The 26,709-nt window shown below is 43.7% G+C and overlaps 1 protein-coding gene across 1 annotated transcript in view; it reads left to right on the top strand.

Annotated features, from left to right (window-relative positions):
• LOC115159837 (glutamate receptor ionotropic, NMDA 3A-like) overlaps positions 1-21,905 on the top strand; it is a 42,411-nt gene extending 20,506 nt beyond the window's left edge. Inside the window, exons 5-13 of the mRNA XM_029709890.1 lie at positions 1,538-2,392; positions 6,666-6,811; positions 11,559-11,674; positions 13,597-13,748; positions 14,817-14,978; positions 17,270-17,340; positions 18,131-18,320; positions 20,315-20,556; positions 20,921-21,905. Of these exons, the coding sequence (XP_029565750.1) occupies positions 1,538-2,392; positions 6,666-6,811; positions 11,559-11,674; positions 13,597-13,748; positions 14,817-14,978; positions 17,270-17,340; positions 18,131-18,320; positions 20,315-20,556; positions 20,921-21,905 (2,919 nt within the window). The remainder of the gene's footprint in view (positions 1-1,537; positions 2,393-6,665; positions 6,812-11,558; positions 11,675-13,596; positions 13,749-14,816; positions 14,979-17,269; positions 17,341-18,130; positions 18,321-20,314; positions 20,557-20,920) is intronic.
• The last annotated feature ends 4,804 nt before the right edge of the window (positions 21,906-26,709 follow it).

Raw genomic sequence — 26,709 nt, 5'->3', positions numbered from 1 at the left:
GGACATACTCCCTCTTCCCTACCAGCGAATCAAGGACATTCTCCCTCTTCCTTACCAGCGAATCAAGGACATTCTCCCTCTTCCTTACCAGCGAATCAAGGACATTCTCCCTCTTCCTTACCAGCGAATCAAGGACATTCTCCCTCTTCCTTACCAGCGAATAAAAGACATTCTCCCTCTTCCCTACCAGCGAATCAAGGACATACTCCCTCTTCCCTACCAGCGAATCAAGGACATACTCCCTCTTCCCTACCAGCGAATCAAGGACATTCTCCCTCTTCCTTACCAGCGAATAAAAGACATTCTCCCTCTTCCCTACCAGCGAATCAAGGACATACTCCCTCTTCCCTACCAGCGAATCAAGGACATTCTCCCTCTTCCTTACCAGCGAATCAAGGACATTCTCCCTCTTCCTTACCAGCGAATCAAGGACATTCTCCCTCTTCCTTACCAGCGAATCAAGGACATTCTCCCTCTTCCTTACAGCGAATCAAGGACATTCTCCCTCTTCCCTACCAGCGAATCAAGGACATTCTCCCTCTTCCTTACAGCGAATCAAGGACATTCTCCCTCTTCCCTACCAGCGAATCAAGGACATTCTCCCTCTTCCTTACAGCGAATCAAGGACATTCTCCCTCTTCCCTACCAGCGAATCAAGGACATTCTCCCTCTTCCTTACAGCGAATCAAGGACATTCTCCCTCTTCCTTACCAGCGAATCAAGGACATTCTCCCTCTTCCTTACCAGCGAATAAAAGACATTCTCCCTCTTCCCTACCAGCGAATCAAGGACATTCTCCCTCTTCCTTACCAGCGAATCAAGGACATTCTCCCTCTTCCTTACCAGCGAATCAAGGACATTCTCCCTCTTCCCTACCAGCGAATCAAGGACATTCTCCCTCTTCCCTACCAGCGAATCAAGGACATTCTCCCTCTTCCTTACAGCGAATCAAGGACATTCTCCCTCTTCCTTACCAGCGAATCAAGGACATTCTGAAAAGCGTGACAAGGTTTGATGATATAACGTTAAGAGTAAAGTAGGAAGGCCAGGTTTCAATAGGCAACAGGATATTAATGTGACATGAAGGAAGTGAATACATGTGATCTGGCGAAGCGGTTTAATGCTCTGACTGAATGCAAGCTGATAATTATGAGTTTTGGTCCCAGCAGGTCTCAGGAACAAATGATGAGTCCTCGCTTTCCGAGACCGAGTCAAAACCGAGTACCAATGTATCCGACACCGAGACAAGACCGAGACACTAAATATGTAGACTCCAGTACTACAACACTAGGTCATGGACTATGCTGCCTGGACTAGAACATTATAGCCTGCGTACCAGACCTGTTTGTGCTATTATTCCTCTCCTTGCCACCTCTTGTCAGATGCCAAACATGTAAATGCTGCTGCTGCTGCTATGGTTAACCTCTCTTTTCCACCTTCCTCATGTTTTCTTTCTTTCTCTCTCTCTGCTTCCCTCTCCCTCACTCCTTCTACCCCTCCCTTCCTGCCGGACTATGTTGCCTGGTCTAACAAACAGGCATCCTATCAGGGCGGGGACTGGAGGTCCCCGTCGCGACTCCATCTGCGGGTGGTCACCCTGGTGGAGCACCCCTTCGTCTTCACCCGGGAGGTGGATGAGGACGGTCTCTGTCCCGCTGGTCAGCTCTGCCTGGACCCCCTCACTAACAACACAGCCCTACTCCAGTCTCTCTTCCTCCAGATGCGGGGGCCTAACGATAGCATTCCCGTGGAGTATAAGAAGTGTTGCTATGGCTACTGCATCGATATACTGGAGAAACTAGCGGAGGACATGGGATTTGACTTCGACCTGTATATTGTAGGCGACGGCAAGTACGGTGGGTTTAAGAACGGACGTTGGACAGGGCTAGTGGGGGATCTTCTCAGCGGAGCGGCCCACCTGGCGGTCACATCCTTCAGTATAAACTCGGCCCGGAGCAGGGTTATAGACTTCACCTCCCCGTTCTTCTCCACCTCTCTGGGCATCCTCGTACGGACCCGGGACACGGCCGCGCCCATCGGGGCCTTCATGTGGCCCCTGCACTGGTCCATGTGGCTGGGTATATTCATCTCTCTACATGTTACTGCCGTATTCCTGACCATCTACGAGTGGAACAGTCCGTTTGGGATGACGCCGCGAGGCAGGAACAGAGATAAGGTGTTCTCCTTCTCCTCGGCTCTGAACGTCTGCTATGCCATCCTGTTTGGCCGTACAGCTGCCATTAAACCTCCTAAGTGCTGGACGGGGCGGTTCCTCATGAATCTCTGGGCCATCTTCTGCCTGTTCTGTCTGTCCACCTACACAGCCAATCTGGCCGCTGTAATGGTGGGGGAGAAGACCTTCCAGCAACTCTCAGGAATACACGATCCAAAGGTAGGAAAGACTACTCAGCTGTATTAACTCCTATCCAATATTTGTAGATGAGTACTACAATACGTGCATAAATAGTGCACCGTAGGGTGTTGTGGGACTGAGGCCTGAAGCTGGGGAGAGAGGACGTGGGAGAGGGGCTGGGGTAAGGGGGACTGGAGAGAGGGGTTAGGGAGAGGGGACTGGGGAGAGGGGCTGGGGTAAGGGGGACTGGAGAGAGGGGTTAGGGAGAGGGGACTGGGGAGAAGGTCCTGGGGAGAGGGGTTAGGGAAAGGGAGAGGGGAGAGGGGTTAGGGAGAGGGGACAGGGGAGAGGGGTTAGGGAGAGGGGACTAGGGAGAGGGGACTGGGGAGAGGGGACTGGGGAGAGGGGACTAGGGAGAGGGTCCTGGGGAGAGGGGCTGGGGAGAGGGTCCTGGGGAGAGGGGTTAGGGAGAGAGTCCTGGGGAGAGGATTCTGGGGAGAGGGGTTAGGGAGAGGGTCCTGGGGAGAGGGGTTAGGGAGAGGGTCCTGGGGAGAGGGGTTAGGGAGAGGGGACTGGGGAGAGGGTCCTGGGGAGAGGGGTTAGGGAGAGGGTCCTGGGGAGAGGGGTTAGGGAGAGGGTCTTGGGAGTTCCAGTTTAAAGTGCTGTATCACCACAATTAATCAGTTGTCTGTCTGGGGCAGTCCTACTGGTCTAAGCCGCTGCCTCCAGAATAGGTCATATAATGTATCAGTGTGAATGTGGGATCGAATCCAACCCACTGATATTTTAGATCACCCTCTCATCCTATCTTTCCTGTCAGTCTTTCACTGTCCTGTCTAAACAATATATGTGAAATGGTTGCACAGCCCAACTCCTTTAAAAATTAAACAAATAACGATCGCAGTTTAAAGGTAGCAGGAGCTAAGAGAGCTCTGTAACAGGTAAGCTGTGATGAGGAGGTTATAGACCACAGTTACAGACCACAGTTACAGAAGGTTATAGACTACAGTTACAGGAGGTTATAGACTACAGTTACAGGAGGTTATAGACCACAGTTACAGGAGGTTATAGACTACAGTTACAGGAGGTTATAGACCACAGTAACAGTTACAGGAGGTAATATATAGCAAGTTACAGGAGGTTATAGACCACAGTTACAGGAGGTTATAGACCACAGTTACAGGAGGTTATAGACCACAGTTACAGGAGGTTATAGACCACATTTACAGGAGGTTATAGACCACAGTTACAGGAGGTTATAGACCACAGTTACAGGAGGTTATAGACCACAGTTACAGGAGGTTATAGACCACAGTTACAGGAGGTTATAGACCACATTTACAGGAGGTTATAGACCACAGTAACAGTTATAGGAGGTAATATATAGAAAGTTACAGGAGGTTTTAGAACACAGTGAGTTACAGGAGGTAGGAGCACAGAAAAACAGTTACAGAAGGTACAAGACCACAATTACAGGAAGAATAGAGCACAGTTATAGGAGGCATATATATATATATATATATATATATATATATATATATATATATATATATACACACACATACATACATACATACATACATACATACATACATGCATACATGCATACCTATATACATACATGCATGCATACATACATACATACATACATACATACATACATACATACATACATACATAATAGAACACAGTAACAGATTTAGGATAAAACTAGACCACAGTAACAGTTACAGGAGGTAATAGATCACAGTTACAGGAGGTAATAGAGCATCATTACAGGAGGCAATATAAAGCACAGTAACAGTTACAGGAGGTACTAGATCACAGTAACAGTTACAGGAGGTGATAGAGCACAGTAACAGATTCAGGATAAAACTAGATCACAGTAACAGTTACAGGAGGTACTACAGTCGTGGCCAATAGTTTTGAGAATGACACAAATATTAATTTTCACAAAGTCTGCTGCCTCAGTTTGTATGATGGCAATTGGCATATACTCCAACATGTTATGAAGAGTGATCAGATGAATTGCAATTAATTGCAAAGTCACTCTTTGCCATGCAAATGAACTGAATCTCAAAAAAACATTTCCACTGCATTTCAGCCCTGCCACAAAAGGACCAGCTGACATCATGTCAGTGATTCTCTCGTTAACACAGGTGTGAGTGTTGACGAGGACAAGGCTGGAAATCACTCTGTCATGCTGATTGAGTTCGAATAACAGACTGGAAGCTTCAAAAGAAGGGTGGTGCTTGGAATCATTGTTCTTCCTCTGTCAACCATGGTTACCTGCAAGGAAACACGTGCCGTCATCATTGCTTTGCACAAAAAGGGCTTCACAGGCAAGGATATTGCTGCCAGTAAGATTGCACCTAAATCAACCATTTATCAGATCATGAAGAACTGCAAGGAGAGCGGTTCAATTGTTGTGAAGAAGGCTTCAGGGCGCCCAAGAACGTCCAGCAAGTGCCAGGACCGTCTCCTAAAGTTGATTCAGCTGCGGGATCGGGGCACCACCAGTACAGAGCTTGCTCAGGAATGGCAGCAGGCAGGTGTGAGTGCATCTGCACGCACAGTGAGGCAAAGACTTTTGGAGGATGGCCTGGTGTCAAGAAGGGCAGCAAAGAAGCCCCTTCTCTCTAGGAAAAACATCGGGGACAGACTGATATTCTGCAAAAGGTACAGGGATTGGACTGCTGAGGACTGGGGTAAAGTCATTTTCTCTGATGAATCCCCTTTCCGATTGTTTGGGGCATCCGGAAAAAAGCTTGTCCTGAGAAGACAAGGTGAGCGCTACCATCAGTCCTGTGTCATGCCAACAGTAAAGCATCCTGAGACAATTCATGTGTGGGGTTGCTTCTCAGCCAAGGGAGTGGGCTCACTCACACTTTTGCCTAAGAACACAGCCATGAATAAAGAATGGTACCAACACATTCTCCGAGAGCGACTTCTCCCAACCATCCAGGAACAGTTTGGGGACGAACAATGCCTTTTCCAGCATGATGGAGCACCTTGCCATAAGGCAAAAGTGATAACTAAGTGGCTCGGGGAACAAAACATCGATATTTTGGGTCCTTGGCCAGGAAACTCCTCAGACCTTAATCCCATTGAGAACTTGTGATCAATCCTCAAGAGGCAGGTGGACAAACAAAAACCCACAAAGTCTGACAAACTCCAAGCATTGAATATGCAAGAATGGGCTTCCATCAGTCAGGATGTGGCCCAGAAATTAATTGACAGCATGCCCGGGCGGATTGCAGAGGTCTTGAAAAAGAAGGGTCAACACTGCAAATATTGACTCTTTGCATCAACTTCATGTAATTGTCAATAAAAGCCTTTGACACTTATGAAATGCTTGTAATTGTACTTCAGTATTCCATAGTAACATCTGACAAAAATATCTCAAGACACTGAAGCAGCAAACTTTGTGGAAATTAATATTTGTAATTCTCAAAACTTTTGGCCACGTCTGAAGACAACAGTAACAATTACAGGAGGTACTAGAGCACAGTTACAGGAGGTACTAGAGCACAGTTACAGGAGGTAATATAGATCCCACTAGCAGTTACAGGAGGTACTAGACCCCACTAGCAGTTACAGGAGGTACTAGACCCCACTAGCAGTTACAGGAGGTACTAGACCCCACTAGCAGTTACAGGAGGTACTAGACCCCACTAGCAGTTACAGGAGGTACTAGACACCACTAACAGTTACAGGAGGTACTAGACACCACTAACAGTTACAGGAGGTACTAGACCCCACTAACAGTTACAGGAGGTACTAGACCCCACTAGCAGTTACAGGAGGTACTAGACCCCACTAGCAGTTACAGGAGGTACTAGACCCCACTAGCAGTTACAGGAGGTACTAGACCCCACTAGCAGTTACAGGAGGTACTAGACCCCACTAGCAGTTACAGGAGGTACTAGACCCCACTAGCAGTTACAGGAGGTACTAGACCCCACTAACAGTTACAGGAGGTACTAGACCCCACTAACAGTTACAGGAGGTACTAGACCCCACGAGCAGTTACAGGAGGTACTAGACCCCACTAGCAGTTACAGGAGGTACTAGACCCCACTAGCAGTTACAGGAGGTACTAGACCCCACTAGCAGTTACAGGAGGTACTAGACCCAACTAACAGTTACAGGAGGTACTAGACACCACTAACAGTTACAGGAGGTCCTAGACCCCACTAACAGTTACAGGAGGTCCTAGACCCCACTAACAGTTACAGGAGGTACTAGACCCCACTAACAGTTACAGGAGGTGCTGACCCCAGTAACTGTTCCGTATTTTCTGTTGTTCCAGCTCCATCACCCATCACAGGGGTTCCGCTTCGCCACGGTCCGGGAGAGCAGTGCCGAGGATTACCTGAAGAAAAGCTTTCCAGAGATGCACGAATACATGAGACGATACAACGTTCCAGCAACCCCAGGTGGAATAGAACATCTGAAGTGAGTCATGACTATACAATACTGACTCATCACAGCTTTAACATGGGTACCAAGATTATACAATACTGACTCATCACAGCTTTAACATGGGTACCAAGATTATACAATACTGACTCATCACAGCTTTAACATGGGTACCAAGATTATACAATACTGACTCATCACAGCTTTAATATGGGTACCAACATTATACAATACTGACTCATCACAGCTTTAATATGGGTACCAAGATTATACAATACTGACTCATCACAGCTTTAACATGGGTACCAAGATTATACAATACTGACTCATCACAGCTTTAATATGGGTACCAACATTATACAATACTGACTCATCACAGCTTTAATATGGGTACCAACATTATACAATACTGACTCATCACAGCTTTAACATTAACAATACTGACCCATCACAGCTTTAATATGGGTACCAACATTATACAATACTGACTCATCACAGCTTTAACATTAACAATACTGACCCATCACAGCTTTAATATGGGTACCAACATTATACAATACTGACTCATCACAGCTTTAACATTAACAATACTGACCCATCACAGCTTTAATATGGGTACCAACATTATACAATACTGACTCATCACAGCTTTAACATTAACAATACTGACCCATCACAGCTTTAATATGGGTACCAACATTATACAATACTGACTCATCACAGCTTTAACACGGGTACCAACAGGGAGACTTCATAACTGTTCTGAATATGTCCCACTCATAATACTCTGTCACATAGGGCTAGATTTAACACGTTTAGTACTGCAGTAAAACACCATAATACTGCAGTAAAACACCATAATACTCTAGATTTAACATGTTTAGTACTGCAGTAAAACACCATAATACTCTAGATTTAACACGTTTAGTACTGCAGTAAAACACCATAATACTGCAGTAAAACACCATAATACTCTAGATTTAACATGTTTAGTACTGCAGTAAAACACCATAATACTGCAGTAAAACACCATAATACTCTAGATTTAACATGTTTAGTACTGCAGTAAAACACCATAATACTGCAGTAAAACACCATAATACTCTAGATTTAACATGTTTAGTACTGCAATAAAACACCATAATACTCTAGATTTAACATGTTTAGTACTGCAGTAAAACACCATAATACTGCAGTAAAACACCATAATACTCTAGATTTAACATGTTTAGTACTGCAATAAAACACCATAATACTCTAGATTTAACATGTTTAGTACTGCAGTAAAACACCATAATACTGCAGTAAAACACCATAATACTCTAGATTTAACACGTTTAGTACTGCAGTAAAACACCATAATACTGCAGTAAAACACCATAATACTCTAGATTTAACACGTTTAGTACTGCAGTAAAACACCATAATACTGCAGTAAAACACCATAATACTCTAGATTTAACACGTTTAGTACTGTAGTAAAACACCATAATACTGCAGTAAAACACCATAATACTCTAGATTTAACATGTTTAGTACTGCAGTAAAACACCATAATACTCTAGATTTAACATGTTTAGTACTGCAGTAAAACACCATAATACTGCAGTAAAACACCATAATACTCTAGATTTAACACGTTTAGTACTGCAGTAAAGCACCATAATACTCTAGATTTAACACGTTTAGTACTGTAGTAAAACACCATAATACTCTAGATTTAACACGCTTAGTACTGTAGTAAAACACCATAATACTCTAGATTTAACATGCTTAGTACTGTAGTAAAACACCATAATACTCTGCCACACAGGGCTCGATTTAACACAGACAATAAGACGTCAATAGGAATGTCTCCATCTATTGATAGTATGTGAGTGACAGCGTTAGTGGCTCTGAACTCTGTTCCAGCCTCTCTGGTACAACACCTATTTGAAACCCAGGTCTGCTGGAGGTGCTAGCTATGCATCCCACTATGTTGCCTTCGATCCTCTCCAATATCTGCTAGCTAATCTGAAACGGTTTCTCAAGTCATCTCACATCTTCTCTGGAGCAGAGCAGAGTTACTGGATCTGAGTGCAGGTTGGGTGTGATGACATATACAGTACCAGTCAAATGTTTGGACATTCAAGGGTTCTCTTTATTTTTTACTATTTTATACGTTGTAGAATAATGGTGAAGACATCAAAACTATAACATAATACATATGGAATCATGTAGTAACCAAAAAAAGTGTTAAACAAATCAGAATACACATGGAGCTGGTTGAGAGAATGCCAAGATTGTGCAAAGCTGTCATCAAGGCAAACACTTGGCTACTTTGAATAATCTCAAATCTATTTTGATTTGTATAACACTATTTTTTTTGGTTACTACATAATTCCATATGTGTTATTTCATCGTTTTGATGTGTTCACTATTATTCTACAATGTAGAAAATAAGTACAAATAAAGAAAAACCCTTGAATGAGTAGGTGTGTCCAAACTTTTGACTGGTACTGTACATACCTTTCTCTCTGTGTGTGGGAGTAGAGGAGATGACTGGCACCTGCTCGCCACTGATAAGATCCTTCTGGAATGTATTTTGATAAGGACGTGCACACTGTATCTGCTCTGCCTGAGTTTCTTTCAGAGACGGAGAGATAGTCCTCCCACATCTTTACTATAGCAACAATATATATTAGTATGCACTGCATGAGAAAGGGCTTAACTGTAACGGCTGTCGTAGAGAGGGGACCAAAGAGCAGCGTGTTGAGTGCTTGTGATGAATATTTATTTTAACTCAGAACACTATAGAAAAAAATAACAAACAAACGGCCAACAGTTCTGTCAGGTACATAAAACTAAACAGAAGACAACTACCCACAAATACAGGTGAAAAAAAATAACTACTTAAGTATGATCTCCAATTAGAGACAACGAGGACCAGCTGCCTCTAATTGGAGATCATCCCCCAAAAAACAACAACATATAAATAGAAAAACTAGAACCTAAACATAGATATACAAAAACATAGAAAAACACAAAACACCCCCTGTCACGCCCTGACCTACTCTACCATAGAAAATAACATCTTACTGTGGTCAGGACGTGACATTAACATGTGGACGCCTGGAAGTTATAAAAAAATGTAATTGAAAAATAGCTAACGTCAGGCAGCCTAACGATTAAGAGCGTTGGGCCAGTTACCAAAAGGTAGCTGGTTCGAATCCCTGAGCTGACTAGGTGAAAAGTCTGTCTGTGCCCTTGAGCAAGGCACTTCACCCTAATTGCTCCAATAAGTCACTCTGGATAAGAGTAAATGACAAAAATGTAAAATTTTGCATGTCAGTAGGTAAGACTCAATCATGGACACTCTTACTGACAGTTGTGGCTGCTTTGTGTGATGTATTGTTGTCTCTACCTTCTTGCCCTTTGTGTTGTTGTTTGTAACCGATAATGTTTGTACCCTGTTTTGTGCTGCTGCCATGTTGTGTTGCTGCCATGTTGTGTTGCTACCATGCTGTGATGTCATGTTGTGTTTCTACCATGCTGTGTTGTCATGTTGTTTTTCTACCATGCTGTGTTGTCATGTTGTGTTGCTACCATGTTGTGTTGCTGCCATGCTGTGTAGTCATGTTGTGTTGCTACCATGCTGTGTTGTCATGTGTTGCTGCTACCATGCTGTGTTGTCATGTGTTGCTGCCATGCTGTGTTGTCATGTTGTGTTGCTACCATGCTGTGTTGTCATGTTGTGTTGCTGCCATGCTGTGTTGTCATGTTGTGTTGCTACCATGCTGTGTTGTCATGTTGTGTTGCTGCCATGCTGTGTTGTCATGTTGTGTTGCTGCCATGCTGTGTTGTCATGTTGTGTTGCTGCCATGCTGTGTTGTCATGTTGTGTTGCTGCCATGCTGTGTTGTCATGTTGTGTTGCTACCATGCTGTGATGTCATGTTGTGTTTCTACCATGCTGTGTTGTCATGTTGTGTTGCTACCATGCTGTGTTGTCATGTTGTGTTGCTACCATGCTGTGTTGTCATGTTGTGCTGCTACCATGCTGTGTTGTCATGTTGTGTTGCTGCCATGCTGTGTTGTCATGTTGTGTTGCTACCATGCTGTGTTGTCATGTTGTGTTGCTGCCATGCTGTGTTGTCATGTTGTGTTGCTGCCATGCTGTGTTGTCATGTTGTGTTGCTGCCATGCTGTGTTGTCATGTTGTGTTGCTGCCATGCTGTGTAGTCATGTTGTGTTGCTACCATGCTGTGATGTCATGTTGTGTTTCTACCATGCTGTGTTGTCATGTTGTGTTGCTACCATGCTGTGTTGTCATGTGTTGCTACCATGCTGTGTTGTCCTGTTGTTTTTCTACCATGCTGTGTTGTCATGTTGTTTTTCTACCATGCTGTGTTGTTGTCTTAGATCTGTCTTTATGTAGTGTTGTCTCTCTTGTCGTGATGTGGGTTTCGTCCTATATTTTTATTTAATTTGTTTATATTTTTAATCCCAGTCCCCCGTCCCCGCAGGAGGCCTTTTGCCTTTTGGCAGGCCGTCATTGTAAATAAGAATTTGTTCTTAACTGACTTGCTTTATTAAATAAAGGTTAAATAAAAAAATAAAAAGGTTGAATTAATAAATGTTGATGTTGATTTTAGTCCATGTTCAAGACTGCATCTCAAATAGCATCTTATATCCTATTGGCCCTGGTGAAAAGTAGTGCACTAAATAGGGACTAAGGTCTCATTGGGTCACAGACAATGTTAGAGAGATGCAATGTATTCAGTGGCAAATGTTGTGTCTTTTCAGGCATGATCCACAGCAACTGGATGCTTTCATCATGGACAAGGCCTTACTAGACCACGAGGTGTCTATAGATGCAGAATGCAAGACACTCACCGTGGGAAAACCATTTGCAATTGAAGGCAAGTAGATTGACGTGAAATAAGGTGTTAATCCTGTATCCATAATGAAGAGGAACAAGACAGGTATGCCCCCTGTCCCCTCTCCTTTTCGTGCTAGCTACAGAACCACTGGTAGAAAGGGTGAGACAATACATTATCATATAGAACCACTAGTAGAAAGGATAAGACAATACATTATAATACAGAACCACTAGTAGAAAGGATAAGACAATACATTATCATATATAACCACTAGTAGAAAGGATAAGACAATACATTATCATACAGAACCACTAGTAGAAAGGATAAGACAATACATTATAATACAGAACCACTAGTAGAAAGGATAAGACAATACATTATAATACAGAACCACTAGTAGAAAGGATAAGACAATACATTATCATATATAACCACTAGTAGAAAGGATAAGACAATACATTATCATACAGAACCACTAGTAGAAAGGATAAGACAATACATTATCATATATAACCACTAGTAGAAAGGATAAGACAATACATTATCATACAGAACCACTAGTAGAAAGGATAAGACAATACATTATCATACAGAACCACTAGTAGAAAGGATAAGACAATACATTATCATACAGAACCACTAGTAGAAAGGATAAGACAATACATTATCATACAGAACCACTAGTAGAAAGGATAAGACAATACATTATCATATATAACCACTAGTAGAAAGGATAAGACAATACATTATCATACAGAACCACTAGTAGAAAGGATAAGACAATACATTATCATATATAACCACTAGTAGAAAGGATAAGACAATACATTATCATACAGAACCACTAGTAGAAAGGATAAGACAATACATTATCATACAGAACCACTAGTAGAAAGGATAAGACAATACATTATCATACAGAACCACTAGTAGAAAGGATAAGACAATACATTATCATATATAACCACTAGTAGAAAGGATAAGACAATACATTATCATACAGAACCACTAGTAGAAAGGATAAGACAATACATTATCATACAGAACCACTAGTAGAAAGGATAAGACAATACATTATCATATATAACCACTAGTAGAAAGGATAAGACAATACATTATCATACAGAACCACTAGTAGAAAGGATAAGACAATACATTATCATACAGAACCACTAGTAGAAAGGATAAGACAATACATTATCATACAGAACCACTAGTAGAAAGGATAAGACAATACATTATCATACAGAACCACTAGTAGAAAGGATAAGACAATACATTATCATATATAACCACTAGTAGAAAGGATAAGACAATACATTATCATACATAACCACTAGTAGAAAGGATAAGACAATACATTATCATACAGAACCACTAGTAGAAAGGATAAGACAATACATTATCATACAGAACCACTAGTAGAAAGGATAAGACAATACATTATCATACAGAACCACTAGTAGAAAGAATAAGACAATACATTATCATACAGAACCACTAGTAGAAAGGATAAGACAATACATTATCATACAGAACCACTAGTAGAAAGGATAAGACAATACATTATAATACAGAACCACTAGTAGAAAGGATAAGACAATACATTATAATACAGAACCACTAGTAGAAAGAATAAGACAAGGCTATAAATTATATTACTGATCCTCAGATGCAGACAGATAAAGCGATGTACACACATCCATGTGCAACACCAGTTTAAGATCACAAAAGTGCATCTGATTGATATGTTTTCTGTCGCTCTATGTGTCTGTTTCTAGATGTAACTGAAGGCGAGTAGTTTGAGATTAAATAACTGCTATACAAGGTGACCCCTGTCCTCTCTCCCATTTCACACCGCTATAGTACTGCTGGTGTCTATATTCATTCCCACTTCCCAGATGACGGCATCGCCCTGCTGTGTTTTCTAAGTCATTCTGTGTGTGTGTATCTGTACCCAGGTTACGGCATCGGCCTGCGCCAGAACTCTCCGCTGACCTCTAATATCTCAGAGCTGGTGAGCCAGTACAAGTCAGACGGCTTCATAGACATGCTGCATGATAAGTGGTACAAGGTGGTGCCCTGTGGGAAACGGAGCTTCGCAGTCACAGAGGTAATGTACATCATACTACTTCAATCAGTCACAGAGGTAATGTACATCATTCTACTTCAATCAGTCACAGAGGTAATGTACATCATGCTACTTCAATTAGTCACAAAGGTAATGTACATCATACTACTTCAATCAGTCACAGAGGTAATGTACATCATTCTACTTCAATTAGTCACAAAGGTAATGTACATCATACTACTTCAATCAGTCACAGAGGTAATATAATGTACATCATACTACTTCAATCAGTCACAGAGGTAATGTACATCATACTACTTCAATCAGTCACAGCGATAATGTACATCATTCTACTTCAGTCAGTCACAGAGGTAATGTACATCATGCTACTTCAATCAGTCACAGCGATAATGTACATCATTCTACTTCAATCAGTCACAGAGGTAATGTACATCATGCTACTTCAATCAGTCACAGAGGTAATGTACTGTACATCATGCTACTTCAATCAGTCACAGCGATAATGTACATCATACCACTTCAATCAGTCACAGAGGTAATGTACTGTACATCATGCTACTTCAATCAGTCACAGCGATAATGTACATCATACCACTTCAATCAGTCACAGAGGTAATGTACTGTACATCATACTACTTCAATCAGTCACAGAGGTAATGTAGATCATTCTACTTCAATCAGTCACAGCAATAATGTACATCATACTACTTCAATCAGTCACAGAGGTAATGTACTGTACATCATACTACTTCAATCAGTCACAGAGGTAATGTACATCATACTATTTCAATACTAATACTGATGTACTAAATCACAATGCTAAATCATCTCTATTCTGTGTTTTTCAAAAAGTCTTAATGATGTTCATTATAAATTACAGAAGCTTGTCGCTGCAACAGAAAATAAAACTGCCCATTTTTTTTCTTCAATAAGCTTCCATAAATAAGACGCTATTTGAAAAATGTGTGAAATAGTTACGTTTGATTGTTATGCAAATCTACAAATTATGAATTTATTGATATGCTGAACTCACAGTATACAGTACAATCTGTGTTTTATATCCTGTGTGTTTGTCTCTGCTCTCTCCAGACCCTACAGATGGGCATTAAGCATTTCTCAGGCCTGTTTTTGATGCTGTGTGTTGGGCTGGGTCTGTCTCTCCTCACCACCCTGGCTGAACATATCATCTACCATTTCGTCATCCCCAGAGTCAAGGACCCCAAGTTCAAGTACTGGCTTCATACTAGTCAGGTAACTAACTTATCTATTGCCATCTTTACTGGTTTAATACTACTCAGGTGTGTTAACTAGTAGTGGCTTCATACTAGACAGGTAACTAACTTAACTATTGCCATCTTTACTGGTTTAATACTAATCAGGTGTGTTAACTAGTACTGGCTGCATACTAGACAGGTAACTTATTTAACTAACTTCATGAGTCAGGTGTGTTTACAAGCGTCATACTTGTCAGGTAGCTAATGTAACTATCAACTGGGTTGTGGGTTCGATTCCCACGGGGGGCCAGTATGAAAAAAAATAAAAAATGTATGAAATGAAATGTATGCATTCACTACTGTAAGTCGCTCTGGATAAGAGCGTCTGCTAAATCACTAAAATGTAAAATGATGTAAATGTAACTGTCTTTATTAGCTCCCGAGTGCCGCAGCGGTCTAAGGCACTGTACAAATTCTGTGCAACTTCCAGTGTGCGTTTACTGTATATGTTGAGGTTCTACCTGCTTTAAGTTACAGTTTTAACAGTGTCCAAGTAGGCTACTTTGGCTATTTGATCATAATGTAGACCTACCAGAGTGGCATCCCATAACATTTTAACATGTCCAGCTGTTCTATCGTTCGCCCTACGGCAGCAGCCAATGTGTGGTGTTTAATATAGGACTACATTCCTTAAGTCTTAAAACAAAAAACATGCAGGGCTTGACATTAACCTGTTGATCCACTTGTCCTTCAGACAAGGAGGTGACTGAAGATGTTGTTGTTTGATGCAAGAAACCACTTTACAAAATAAAATGGATTATTTTTCCCATATCATTATTACAGAGAATGAGACATATTATGCTACCCCTCTGCCTATTGGCTACTTAGCTTATTCAAGACTGCCTCAAAATACAACACTGCCCCTTTAAGACATAGAAAAGCTCTTGACCTGACTGGCTTTTCAAAGATGTCTAGAAATGTACACGTTTTGTGCTCTTGTAGGAAGCAATCACTCCCTTATCGTTGACAAGAAATTATCTATAACTGGACTAATAACTCACTAACTCGCAAATAATATGAACAAAATGTGCCCAGGTGGCTACATGCAGCTCTCAATTTGATCTCAAAACAAGTGCATCTACTCATGACTGCTCATGCTGTAAACACAGTCCAGTTCAACGTGAATGAAACAGATCCATATATGGCAATGGTCTATTTGCATATAGGCTTACTGCAGCCCTGATTGGATATGGTGCACCGGTCTGAGTAGAGTAGAGTATGAGTCCTTTTGTTTTGTTTCGGTATGTTGCGATCACAATTAGAACAGTAAAGGGAAATATAGATAGTGTTAACAGGGAAACCTCTAGGAAGTTGAGTGAAGTCTAATCTCATGCTCCGCCTCCGTGGGCTGATAGTACTCCTCTCCGTGGGCTGATAGTACTGCTCTCCGTGGGCTGATAGTACTGCTCTCCGTGGGCTGATAGTACTGCTCTCCGTGGGCTGATAGTACTCCTCTCCGTGGGCTGATAGTACTCCTCTCCGTGGGCTGATAGTACTCCTCTCCGTGGGCTGATAGTACTGCTCTCCGTGGGCTGATAGTACTCCTCTCCGTGGGCTGATAGTACTGGTCTCCGTGGGCTGATAGTACTGGTCTCCGTGGGCTGATAGTACTGTTCTCCGTGGGCTGATAGTACTGCTCTCCGTGGGCTGATAGTACTCCTCTCCGTGGGCTGATAGTACTCCTCTCCGTGGGCTGATAGTACTCCTCTCCGTGGGCTGATAGTACTGCTCTCCGTGGGCTGATAGTACTGCTCTCCGTGGGCTGATAGTACTGCTCTCCGTGGGCTGATAGTACTCCTCTCCGTGGGCTGATAGTACTGCTCTCCGTGGGCTGATAGTACTCCTCTCCGTGGGCTGATAGTACTGCTCTCCGTGGGCTGATAGTACTGCTCTCCGTGGGCTGATAGTACTCCTCTCTGTGGGCTGATAGTACTGCTCTCCGTGGGCTGATAGTACTGCTCTCCGTGGGCTGATAGTACTGCTCTCCGTGGGCTGATAGTACTGCTCTCCGTGGGCTGATAGTACTGCTCTCCGTGGGCTGATAGTACTGCTCTCCGTGGGCTGATAGTACTGCTCTCCGTGGGCTGATAGTACTCCTCTCCGTGGGCTGATAGTACTGCTCTCCGTGGGCTGAGAGTACTCCTCTCCGTGGGCTTGATATTTCTTCTGCCTGGCACCTTCAGAAATGACTGAAATTCTTCTGAGAATATCATACACTGTTATCCATATAGTTTCTGTTTGACATATTATGTCTGCTCTGTCCCACAGAGGTTACATCGAGCAATGAACTCATCTTTCAATGACGATAAACTGCAGACCGTAGCCAAGCCAGAAGAAAGGTAACAATGTCCTGTTTACCTTCACATAAAAGCCATACAGAAAAAGACCATTGATTGACTGGTGATTTAATTTAAAGGTGGCAGTTTGACAGCGTGTGTCACTGGTTTTAATCACAGGGAAATGTAATTGTCAGTGAAGTCAAAGACACTATTCCCTACATAGTGCACTACTTTTGACCAGGACCTAATGGAATAGGGGGGTCCATTCTTGGACGCACACTTCGATGACTCACCCTACTAACTGGCCCGTAGAAAATATCCTATTCTGTCCAGTAATAGATAGTGAATCTCATTTAAAAATAACTTTAATGTGGATAGATTACTCACCATGTATTGAGTCAGTCTTGCATATCACTGTAAAATAATGACCTGACAGACACCTCATTTTATGTTGCACTATAGTCTTAGAAACGTGGCTCTCTATCACAGGAGGTTGGTGGCAACTTATTTGGGGAGGACGGGCTCATGGTAATGACTGGAGAATAATTAGCGGAATGGTATCAAATACATCCAACACATGGTTCCCATGGTTTCCATGTGTTTGATGCCGTTCCATTTACTCCATTCCAGCTAATAGTATGAGCCCTCCTCCCCTCAACAGCCTCCACTGATCTCTGTATATTGTAGATTAGGTTTCCGGCTGCTTTTTTAAAAATTAACGGCCACTGCCAAATTGACTGTGGAAAAGAACGACAGGGTGACCAGTGGCATAGAAAGAATACTGGAAAAAAAACAAGATCACAACTCCACAATAAAATCTGTGTTTTTTTTGTTTTTTTCGACCCCCAAGGTGCATCATGGGTAACAACCAACAACAACTGCAGCCATGTGTACTATGGAACAGCCCAAACTGCAACAGGAGGAAGATCCCACCTCAGGAGTCCCAGCTAAACGTTATGGAGTCTCCTCCCTGTGATTGCTCTCCTCCTCCACCTCCCTCAGCCCTTCCACTTCCTTCCTCTCTTCCTCCTTCTCCTCAGGTAGCATTGCCACCTCAAGCACAGGACACATTTTTAAAACACCTGTAAGAGCTATTTCTTGTACTCTAGAGCCTTAATTATTTCAAATAAAGATAGCCAATACCAGTAGTTACAATTCATTCATAATGGATTGATCAAATAAGGTAATTTCTAAAATAAATAAAATAATTTCTCTAATTTTCCTTCAGAAAGCATTCAACCCCCTTGATTTTTTTGACATTTTGTTGTGTTACAGCCTGAATTTAAAATGGATTAAATTTAGATTTTGTGTCACTAGTCTACAAACAATATCTCAAAATGTCAAAGTTGAATTTAGTTTTTAGAAATGTTTACAAATGTATAAAAAATTAAAAGCTGAAATGTCCTGACTCAATAAGTATTCAACCCCTTTGTTATGGCTAGCCTAAATAAGTTCAGGAGTAAGAATTGGCTTAACAAGTCAGATAAGTTGCATTGACTCACTCTGTGTGAAATAATAGTGTTTGACATGATTGTTAATAAATGACTACCTCATCTCTGTGCCCCCACACACACAATCATATGGAAGATCCCTCAGTCAAGCAGTGAATTTCAAACACAGATTCAACCACAAAGACCAGGGAGGTTTTCTGATGCCTGGCAAAGAAGGGCACCGATTGGTAGATGGGTAAAAAAAAAAAAAACGGACAAATGCATATCCCTTTTTAGTTTACCTTTCTTTAACCCGGTGAAGCGGTGAAGCTATTAATTACCCTTTGGATGGTGAAGTTATAAATTACCCTTTGGATGGTGAAGTTATAAATTACCCTTTGGATGGTGAAGTTATTAATTACCCTTTGGATGGTGAAGTTATTAATTACCCTTTGGATGGTGAAGTTATTAATTACCCTTTGGATGGTGAAGTTATTAATTACCCTTTGGATGGTGAAGTTATTAATTACCCTTTGGATTGTGAAGTTATAAATTACCCTTTGGATGGTGAAGTTATTAATTACCCTTTGGATGGTGTATCAATACGCCCAGTCGCTACATAGACACATGCGTCCTTCCTAACTCAGTTGCCAGAGAGGAAGGAAACCGCTCAGAGATTTCACCATGAGGCCAATGGTAACTCTAAAACAGTTACAGAGTTTAATGGCTGTGACAGGAGAAAACTGAAGATGGATCAACAACATTGTAGTTACTCCACAATACTAACCTTATTGACAGAGTGAAAAGAAGGAAGCCCGTACAGAATAAAATGATTCCAAAACATGCATCCTGTTTGCAACAAGGCATTAAATGAATACTGCAAATAATTAAATACAATTTTTGTCCTGAATACAAAGCATTATGTTTGGTGCAAATCCAACAACACACTCTTAATATTTTCAATCATCGTGGTGGCTGCATCATGTTATGGGTATGCTTGTCATTTTTCTGCACAGGCAAAATCCTAGAGTAAAACCTCATTCCCCTTTTGAACAGGACAATAACCTAAAACACAAGGCCAAATCTACACTGCTTACCAAGATGATATTGAATGTTCCTGAGTGGACTAGTTACAATTGACCTAAAAACTGGCTTGAATCTATGGCAAGATTTGAAAATGGCTGTCTAGCAATGTTCATCAATCAACTTGACAGAGCTTGAAGAATTTTGGAAAGATTGATGGGCAAATATTGTACAATCCAGGTGTGCAAAGCTCTTATAAACTCAGAGCTATAGATTCTGACAGGTCTTTCTAACATGTATTGACTCAGGTGGTCTAATCAAGATATGTTATTGTTTTATTTTTAATATATTTTACACATTTTGAAAAAATGTCTTCCACTTTCACATTCTTTTGTATTTTTGTGTAGATTGTTTACAAAAAAATTACAATTAAATCCCACTTTGTAACGTAACAAAATGTGGAAAAAGTCCAGGGGGTTGAATACTTTCTGAAGCACTGTAATTTATATTTTGATTGGGGGACCATTTTAATTGGAGGGGAGGCGTCCAAATGTATCTTATTTTGTCCTCTTCCTCCACAGGTGAAGAGCCTGGTCCCCCGGCAGGCAACCTCTAACGGGAGGACAGACCTGGTCCAGGTGGGTCTGCAGGCCAGGACCATCCCCATGCTGCAGGAGCTGTCAGAGCTGGAGACACACATCACCATCATCAAACAACAGCTGCACATCGCCATGACGAAGAAGAGGGAGCTGGAGCTACCAGGAGACACACAACTAGAGGAGAGGATTGGTACCAGGAGACACACAACTAGAGGAGAGGACTGGTACCAGGAGACACACAACTAGAGGAGAGGACTGGTACCAGGAGACACACAACTAGAGGAGAGGACTGGTACCAGGAGACACACAACTAGAGGAGAGGATTGGTACCAGGAGACACACAACTAGAGGAGAGGATTGGTACCAGGAGACACACAACTAGAGGAGAGGACTGGTACCAGCAGACACACAGGACAGAGGAGAGGACTGGTACCAAGAGACACACAGGACAGAGGAGAGGATTGGTACCAGGAGACACTCAACATCGCTGAGTAGAGGACTGGTCTGGTCACAAAATGACTGAGATTAAGCTATAGAAAATAAACCAATTTGATATTATGAGGGAAGATATTTTAACCTCTGTTACAGTGGTACCAGCAGACACACAGGAACACTGAGTCTGAGAGCAGCACAGAGGACCAGCAGGAGGACAACCAGCCTGAGACCCAGAGACCAGCCAGACTCACTCAAAACCCAGAGCCCTCTACCCAGACCCATATACCCAGACCCAGAGCCCTGTACCCAAACCCAGAGCCCTCTACCCAGACACCCAAACCCAGACCCATGTACCCAGACCCAGAGCCCTGTACCCAAACCCAGAGCCCTGTACCCAGACAATCAGACCCAGAGCCCTCTACCCAGGCAATCAGACCTAGAGCCCTGTACCCAGACCCAGAGCCCTGTACCCAAACCCAGAGCCCTCTACCCAGACACCCAATCCCAGAGCCCTCTACCCAGACACCCAGACCCCTCTACCCAGACCCAGAGCCCTGTGCCCAAACCCAGAGCCCTCTACCCAGACACCCAAACCCAGACCCATGTACCCAGACCCAGACCCCTCTACCCAGACCCAGAGCCCTCTACCCAGACACCCAAAACCAGAGCCCTCTACCCAGACACCCAAACACAGAGCCCTCTATCCAGACACCCAGACCCAGAGCCCTGTACCCAGACCCAGAGCCCTCTACCCAAAACACCCAAACCCAGAGCCCTCTACCCAGACCCAGAGCCCTGTACCCAGACAATCAAACCCAGAGCCCTCTACCCAGACACCCGGATCCCTCTACCCAGACACCCAGACCCAGAGCCCTGTACCCAGACCCAGAGCCCTCTACCCAGACACCCAAACCCAGAGCCCTGTACCCAGACAATCAGACCCAGAGCCCTCTACCCAGACACCCAGACCCAGAGCCCTGTACCCAGACAATCAGACCCAGAGCCCTCTACCCAGAGCCCTGTACCCAGACAATCAGACCTAGAGCCCTGTACCAGAGGAACATGGTGTGTCCTGATCCCTGGAACCGTCTGCTCTCCATCTCCAACCAACCTCCCAGCTCTCTCTGACAGGAGATAACCAGAGGACACTGTCTGTACCCAAAGCCTTGCTCCCGGTCCGACGGTGGATTATTTCAATAGATCTTCTAGTGCTCCCTTTTTTAACTCTCTCTGAACATCATATCGCACATCTTATTTGATAAAGAATGGGATCTTTTGGATGTTTTCCGACCAGTACTGTTTGCTGTCTCAATACACTTAACATGAAGAAAGAGGGTACTGAGGAACTGATTATACAATATTATATTGAAGCAGAACTTTTCCTCATGAATAGATTTACAGACTTACAGTTCATTTAGATTTGTGAAAGATGTGGTTTTAGGGAGACAGAGAGTGACTGTGCAACAGAGGTGTGTTGGTGTCAGGGGGTGGTGAACATTTGGAGCCGTGGGTAGAGATATCAGGGGGTGGTGAACATTTGGAGCCGTGGGTAGAGATATCAGGGGGTGGTGAACATTTGGAGCCGTGGGTAGAGATATCAGGGGGTGGTGAACATTTGGAGCCGTGGGTAGAGATATCAGGGGGTGGTGAACATAGCTGTAGAGGTGTCAGAGGGTGTACGATAGTTGTAGATGTGTCAGGATGCTCTATGATAGCTGTAATCACTGCATCTGACAACCTTCAACTAGCAGAGGATACTCTGCCACCAGTCGACCCAGCGAGTCAGTCCATTCAGCAGTCCGCCCAGGTCGGCAATGCCCATTTGTCCCTCCCGGATAAATATGACGGAGTAGAGGATTGGTACAAGCACGGAATCCCATCTAAGTGGCTTCCTACTCAAGTGCTCCCTCTATTTTGCGCAACAGATGGGAGCCCTCACCACCGAGAGGTCCCAGGTTGCCATGGTTATTTCTCTGCTGACTGGGCGGGCGTTGGAGTGGGCTACAGCCGTCTGGGAGAGAGGAGAGGAGGAGCTGGCTTCGTATGAGGGGTTCATGGCTCTGTTCAGAGGTATCTTCGATCATCCGCCCAGATGACCAGAACGCTGCCGAGTACATGCTCACCTTCCAGACTGTAGCAGCATCCAGCGGATGGAATGAGCCGGCACTCTGTACGCTATTCAGAAGAGGACTGCGCGAGGAGGTCCAGACACAACTGGCATGTCAAGACGACAACCTCTCCTTGGAGCCTGAACGACGCAGACGGAAACAGCTGGGGCTCTGTCCCTATTGTGGTCAAGGGGGGCACCAGCTTCAGCAATGTCCGGTACTTCCCAACTCGGGATCCACGTGAGCAGAGAGACGGTCACGTGATAATCCACCTCCTGGGGCAGTTGTGAGTATCCCATCTTCAGAATTTTCTGCCAAACCCTTTTTAGTGTCGGTCACACTAGCTGGCTGTCCCTCATGTACTGTTTATACAGAACTAGTGGATTCCGGTGCCACTGGGAACTTTAATGACCAGACTCTTACCTCCTCTCTGAACATCACCTCATACCAGCTCTTCTCTCTGTTTCCGGATCAAGCCTTTGATAATCGCCCACCAGGATCCGGAACCATCACACATCATCACGCCACTCACCCTCATCGTGGAGTCCATTCATCAGGAAAACATTCCCTTCATCATTAGTGCACCAGCTCCTCTGCCTCCCATGGCTCCAACACCATAACCCCACCATCTCATGGTCGAGGATGAGAATCACGGACCGGTCACCTGAATGCCGGAGGAACTGCTATCCCGTCCCCTCTCGAGTCGTAGCCCCTGTGGTCTGTGACGTTGATGTGGACATTCGTCAGTCTCTGGAAAGGGAAACCACACCCACTACCTCCCACGGGGATAAGGGATCGGCTGCTAACTTGGGCGCACACAGCTATCGTCGCTGTAAATCCAGGGATCACCCGTACTATACAATCTCTCTCCAAAAAGTATTGGTGGCCCACCTTGGCGTAGGATGTCATTTAGTACGTCAACTCCTGTTCCGTATGTGCCCAAACTGAATCTCCCCGGCACGCTCCAGCAGGGAAACTCCTTCCCCTGCCCGTGCTTCAGCATCCCTGGTCACATCTGTCCATTGATTTTGTCACTTATGTCCCCTCCTCTGATTGTATCGCCACCATTTTGGTGGTTGCAGATAGATTCTCTAAATCCTGCCGTTCTATCCCTCTCTCTGGTCTCCCTACTGCTCTCCAGGTCGCTGAGGCACTGTTCTAGTAGGTCTTCTGGCATTATGGCCTTCCGGAGGACATCGTCTCCGACTGTTGCCCCCAATTTGACATCACGGACATGAAGAGCCTTCATGAAGAAGCTCGAGGTCACGGTCAGCCTCACTTCCGGGTATAGGCCTCAGTCTAAAGGGCAGGCGGAGAGGATGAACCAGGAGCTGGGGAGGTTCCTGAGGAGCCACTGCCAGGACCGGCAGGGGGAGTGGGCCCGATTCCTTCTGTGGGCAGAGTATGCCCAGAATTTGTTACGTCACTCCTCCACCAGACTGACTCCATTCCAGTGTGTTCTGAGTTATCAGCCGGTCCTGGCTCCGTGGACCCCGGGCCAGACCGAAGCTCCTGCAGTGGTTTAGGCACCCAGAAGAAGTATGGAGCAATACCCATATGAGACTCCAGCGCGCCGTCCAATGTCAGGAGTCGGAGGATCGCCACCGCAGTGAAACTCCCGTGTTCCATCGTGTATGGCTCTCTACCAGGAACCTCCCACTCCACCTGCCCTGCAAGAAGCTGAGCCAAGGTTCTCCGGAGGGTCAACGAGGTGACGTATAGATTACAGCTCCCCAGTGACTATCGTATCTCACCTTCCTTTCATGTCTCCCTTCTCAGGCCGGTGGTTCCTGGTCCCCTGGCGGGGACGGACGGAAGGACGGACGGATGGGGGATTACTGTCACGCCTACTCCCGCTTCCCCTCTCCGGCGCTCGACGTCGCCGATTTACATTTACATTTAAGATTTACAAATCACTGCCTCTGACAACCATCATTACGTACACCTGGAACCATCGTTACCCACACAAGCGCCTCATTATGAGACTCACCTGGACTCCTTCACTGTTTACCTCCCATATATCTGTCGCTCCCTTCGTTCCACTCCCCAGGCAGTATTGGTTGTGTGTTTCATGTCCAAACGCTACTCTTGTTTTGTATCGTTCCATGTTCATTGTATTATTAAACTCACCACCTGCTTCTCGACTCCCAGCGTCTGTGTTAGTCTCGTTCCAGAGTAAAGCTGTTCTGTTCCCTGGGGGCTGTCAGGATATATTAGGATGAGGAGTTATTTTCATGGGTTTGAATTTGTTCCTATTGATTAACAAAGATAATCATGTTTCATCTCCACTCCAGTGTATTCTCTGCTGCGTGTACAGTGGGCCTGGACTCGTGTGTGTGTGTGTGTGTGTGTGTGTGTGTGTGTGTGGCTAAACTCTTTGCAATGATATCCTACTGACAGACACATCTAGATGATTTTGTTGTGATTATAATTACATAGTCACCAAATCACCAAAAAAATGGAGCACTGATTATATCTACCACTATTCCCTTTATAATGCACTACTTTTGACCAGGGACCATTGGGACTATAAGGAATAGGGTGTCGTTTGGGACACATGCAGGAGTTGACTGGATAACCATTAAGATCCAGTCTTGGAGCCACTGAACAAGATGACAAATGAACATAATTCATAACTAAACATTACTAAACACTTGTGGAAGACTACTCAGTCAAATTATATTGTCACTTGCATTATAATCTTTGGGAATGCAGTCCACACAATTTAATTAAATGATGACTGCTAAATTTACGCTAAATATTACCATTAAGTGTTAATGCCTTCGAAGCCGGTGTTTGGAGGATATATTGGCACAGGTGTTGTTAGGCCCGACACGAAGTCGAACAAAGTTAAACACCGGCTTTGAGGGCATTATCATTTTTATACAAACGGGTTTCCAACATATTGAAATATTAATAATAAAATAAAACGATTCATATAACATACAAATGAATGAAAAAATGATTGACATATTTTCATTTTTTTTTTAAAAGACATTTATTTATACCATTTCATCCTGTCACAAGATATAGTCCTGACACAAATCTATGGTTGCTACCCAAGCCGGCTAGTCGTTCAAATCAAATCAAACTTTGGTCACATGCGCCGAATACATCATGTGTAGACCTTACCGTGAAATGCTTACTTACAAGCCCTTAACCAACAGTGCAGTTCAAGAAAGAGTTAAGAAAATATTTACCAAATAATCTAAAGTAAAAAATTATAAATAGTAACAACAAAATAACAATAACGAGGCTGTATAGAGGTGGTACTGAGTCAGTGTGTGGCGGTACAGGTTAGTCAAGGTAAGTCAATGTAATTGTACGGTGGCCATTTTATTAATTGTTCAGCAGTCTGATGGCTTGGGGGTAGAAGCTGTTAAGGAGCCTTTTGGTCCTAGACCTGGTGCTCCAGTACCGGTTGCCTTGCGGTAAAAGAAAAAACAGTTTATGACTTGGGTGACTAGAGACTGACAATTTTTTGGGGCTTTCCTTTCTGACACAGCCTAGTACATAGATCCTGGATGGCAAGAAGCTTGGCTCTAGTGACGTACTGGGCTGTATGCACTACCCTCTGTAGCGCCTTATGGTCAGATGCCGAGCAGTAATAGGTGGTAATCCGTCTGGCCCCGCAGCTTTGTGAATGTTGACCTGTTTAAAGGTCTTGCTCACATCGGCTACAGAGAGCATTATCACACAGTCATCCAGAACAGCTGGTGCTCTCATGCATGCTTCAGTGTTGCTTGTCTCGAAGCGACCATAAAAAGGCATTTAGCTTGTGTCTGGGTTTCCCTTTGTAGTGTGGAATAGTTTAAGCCCTGCCACATCTAACGA

This window comes from Salmo trutta, chromosome 23 (assembly GCF_901001165.1).
Source record: "Salmo trutta chromosome 23, fSalTru1.1, whole genome shotgun sequence".
Classification (NCBI taxonomy): domain Eukaryota; kingdom Metazoa; phylum Chordata; class Actinopteri; order Salmoniformes; family Salmonidae; genus Salmo; species Salmo trutta.
Note: the sequence above shows the minus strand (reverse complement) of the source record. Positions and strands in the feature narration are given on the sequence as shown.